Genomic DNA, 4048 nt, shown 5'->3' on the forward strand with positions numbered 1-4048 from the left:
GCGCGGGGACCCTGTCCCACAGCTACCAGTACGAGGTGTGTCTGAGGAGAAGCTGGGACCAGGGAATTTAAGTTTTTGGTCTGTTGTCCCTACCCAACAGAGGTCTGTGGATGGTGTGGAGGAAAAGTCAAATTTTGTAAATAGTTTTGGATTCAATTAGGAACTTGGGTGAAGGAATTTGGGTTCTTTCTAAATATGATAGGTCTCCATTACTGTTTTTGGTCCATATAGAATTTCTTGGATGATTTGCTGATTCCATATTCCTATTAAGGGGATTAGAAATATTCTTTGAGTATATACTCATATTTACTCTCTTTTTATCATTTCTATTTTGATGGAGACAAAGAATTTTCAACTTCATTGCATTACTTAAAAGTCATGAACATGTGTTGAATTTATCAACTTTTCATTATCAAGCACGGTTGATTTGAAGATGACTCCAGCCCCATCCTCTATTTGATTGTTATATGGAAACTCTAAATTTTTGATGTTGTGGTTACTTAGAAAGCATCATGATATTAATACAATGAAGTATTAGTATAGCTTCTTTTTAATCTGATATTAAGCCTACCTGTTTTAAATCTTTAAATGGTGAAATGTCTGCAAAAAATGCATGTTTTTGTTTCACAGTAGTATTAAATAGAAAGGCTACAATTTCTCCCATACTTAAGGGCTTTTCCTCTATATCAACCTTCAGTATATCATATATATGAGTATTATCAAAAGATTATTAGGTTATTTCAAGACATTTAAATGCTAGATCCCTTGTGGTGTCTGTCTAGCCTATCCCATTATTTCCAGGAAACTTCTCTCTTCAGTAGAAGTATATGGTTGCAGCCATGTTTATTTTATTTGATCGATTTCCCTCTGTGTCTTCAATCAGACAAGGTGGTATTGCTAATCCAAGCTGAGTAAATCTCTTTTGTTTAAAAAATGGCTTTAGAAATCAGATCTAAAATAGTTTGTTAGGAACTTAACAAGAAAGTGATATCATGTTGGCTAAATACATGGAAACAAAAACAAAGTCAATGCACTTAGAGACAAGAAGAAAGGAGATGCCTAAAAAGTAACATTATGGATTTTCCAGTACCTCCCAAGTTGGCTTTCTCCCTTGGCTTTTTGGAAACATGTATGTGTGCTTTTTAAGAAATCTCCCTTTAATTATGATAGCTAAGTGGATTTTTCCCTTGTCAAAAGCATATTTAAATTCTTGCATGGATTGAACTTTACTCTTCATTGGAGATCTTTAAATTGGGGTTTTTATATTAATATAATAATATTTGGGATCAAAAGTCTGTGGAATATTAGTACTCTGTAAGGGACAAGCACAAGCTTTGGTTAAAATATATGATTTTGAGAAGAACTGATGGCTATTTTAAAATTTTACAGCTTTTTGAGTGTCTTATGGAAATTCTCTGAAAATTCTCCCATGTAAGAAAGTTTTGAATATTATTACTCTCATAATAGCATTAGTGTGAAATAACATTGACAATGTAAAATGTGTTCTAAAAGAGATGTATACCTTATTTGTAGGATCTTTATAGCCTGGTAGTTATGTTTTGTTTTTTTAGAATCTATTCCATTACATAAGGGACGCCAGAGTATTTTGCCATTTAATGAAAAACATTTAGATCATTCTGAAATATTGCAAATTATTTTTCTAAAGAGCATAGAAAATGGCTACCTGGGAACATGATGTTTTGTTTATCCAGCTCATATAATGTACCAGGATCCTAGCAAAAAAGGGGACTTCTACATTAGGAGGAGACTCCATCTATCAGAATTTTAAAATTAATTGTGATTTATTGATTGATCTGTTAAGCAAATATTGGTTGAGCATCTACCATGTGCCAGGGACTGTTCCAGATATTGGGAGATGTGGACATGAACAAAACAAAGATCTCAAGCACAAGAAAGACACAGAAAAGAAAAAATTAAATATGTATATATATATGCTATATCAGATAAATGCTAAGGAGGAAAGGCAGGGTAAGACATATAGGAAGTCCCCTCATATGCATTTTCCCATAGTTTCAAAGTTTTATAAAATCATAATTCTCTGACCTTATGTCAAAATGATATCATAATTACATAAACTGTAATTAACTGGTAGCTTTTTCTTCGATGTGATTCAACCAAAGGGAACTACCGTTCTGTCACATACACTGCCTAGAATTTGAAAGAAAATCTAGAGGAATTCATCCTATTTGCTGAGAGAATTTTAAGAAATCACATAGGTATATACTGTTATTTTCACAACATGATTTATCACTATTGTCTTCTTTCACTTCTCAACTTTCCTAGCACCTCACCCAGACTACAGGTTGTAAAAAGTAGGGATCATGTTTGGGTTGTTCACTGATCTATCAGAACTTAGTACATAGATATCAATAACACTTCTTTGAGTGAAGGAATGAATAATTATAATTACATGATTTTCTGATTACATCGCCTCCCTCAAACCATTTCCAAACTCCTAATAGCCCGCTGGATTATCAGAGAATACAATGGTGGCGATTCTTTTGGAAGACAACGCATGGTGGCGCTGCAGGCTAAGGCTTAAATTAAAAAAAAAAAAAAAAGCCCAGGAACTGCTGCGAACTCTACTTACGATCTATACCTGAAGACAAAAGCCTGTACGCAGAGTTCAGAACCCAGTACATCATGCTACTCACCAACATTTCCGGACAGGTAACCAATTGAGAGATCCATCACTGTCCCTAAGGTAGAGCTGGGCCCTGTTTCTGGAAAGGAGTTTGTGGAACTAAAGATGGAGGCCGGAGGGGAGTGTTTTCCCAAACAAAGGCAAGTCCTGATTTTCTTTCTCGTACTGGGGGTGGCTCTGGCAGGCTGGGAATCTCGTCGCTATTCCGTAATGGAGGAAACCGAGAGTGGCTTGTTTGTGGCCAACCTGGCCAAGGACCTGGGGCTGGGAGTCGGGGAGCTAGCAGCACGGGGAGCCCGAGTGGTCTCTGAGGATAACGAACCCCGCTTGCTGCTTGATCTGCAGACCGGGGAGTTGATATTAAACGAGAAACTGGATCGGGAGGAGATGTGTGGCCCCAGAGATCCATGTGTAATGCATTTCCAAGTGTTATTGAAAAAACCATTGGGAGTATTTCGAGCTGAGCTACTGGTGAGAGATATAAATGATCATTCTCCAGAGTTTCCTGAAGGAGAAATGACTCTGAAAATCTCAGAGAATAGCCCCCCAGGGACCGTGTTTCCTCTGAAAAAAGCCCAGGACTTGGATGTGGGCAACAACAACATCCAGAATTACAGTATCAGTCCCAACTCTCATTTCCATGTTTCTACCCGCATCCGGGGGGATGGTAGGAAATACCCAGAACTGGTACTTGATAAAGAGCTGGATCGAGAGAAGCAGACGGAGCTCAGATTAACCCTCACAGCGCTGGATGGAGGCTCTCCACCCCGGTCTGGCACCACCCAGGTGCGCATCTTGGTCTTGGACGTCAATGACAATGCCCCTGAGTTTGCAAAGACACTCTACCAGGTGAAGGTTCCAGAGAACAGCCCTGTGGGCATGCTAATTATCAAGGTCTCCGCTAGAGATTTAGACACTGGGACAAATGGGGAGATATCCTACTCCTATTTTTATATTTCTCAGGAAATAAGCACAACTTTTGAGCTAAACAACCTTTCAGGAGAAGTTCGACTAGTTAAAAAACTAGATTTTGAAACAAGATCTTCATATGAGCTGGAAATAGATGCGGTTGATGGTGGGGGGCTTTCTGGAAGATGCTCTGTCTCCATTGAGGTGGTGGATGTTAATGATAACTTCCCAGAAATAACTTTTTCATCACTCACCAGTCCCATTCCTGAAAATTCCCCTGAGACAGAAGTGGCTCTGTTTAGAATTAGAGACCGAGACTCGGGGGACAACGGAAGGATGACTTGCTCCATCCAGGATGATCTCCCCTTCCTCCTGAAACCATCAGAAGAGAATTTCTATACACTGGTAACAAATGGGGCGCTGGACAGAGAGACAAGAGCCCAGTACAACATCACCATCACCGTCACCGACCTG

At 38.9% G+C, this 4048-nt stretch overlaps 1 protein-coding gene across 1 annotated transcript; it reads left to right on the plus strand.

Annotated features, from left to right (window-relative positions):
- Positions 1-6: 6 nt before the first annotated feature.
- PCDHB15 (protocadherin beta 15) lies at positions 7-4045 on the plus strand (the record flags this gene model as incomplete). Its single annotated transcript, XM_025865273.2, has 1 exon — positions 7-4045. A coding segment is annotated over exon 1 (1275 nt), but the record flags the coding sequence as incomplete, so codon positions are not given.
- Between the last annotated feature and the right edge of the window lie 3 nt (positions 4046-4048).

Source organism: Callorhinus ursinus, unplaced genomic scaffold (assembly GCF_003265705.2).
Source record: "Callorhinus ursinus isolate GAN/ISIS: 27379988/994484 unplaced genomic scaffold, GSC_fseal_2.0 scaffold4516, whole genome shotgun sequence".
NCBI lineage: Eukaryota > Metazoa > Chordata > Mammalia > Carnivora > Otariidae > Callorhinus > Callorhinus ursinus.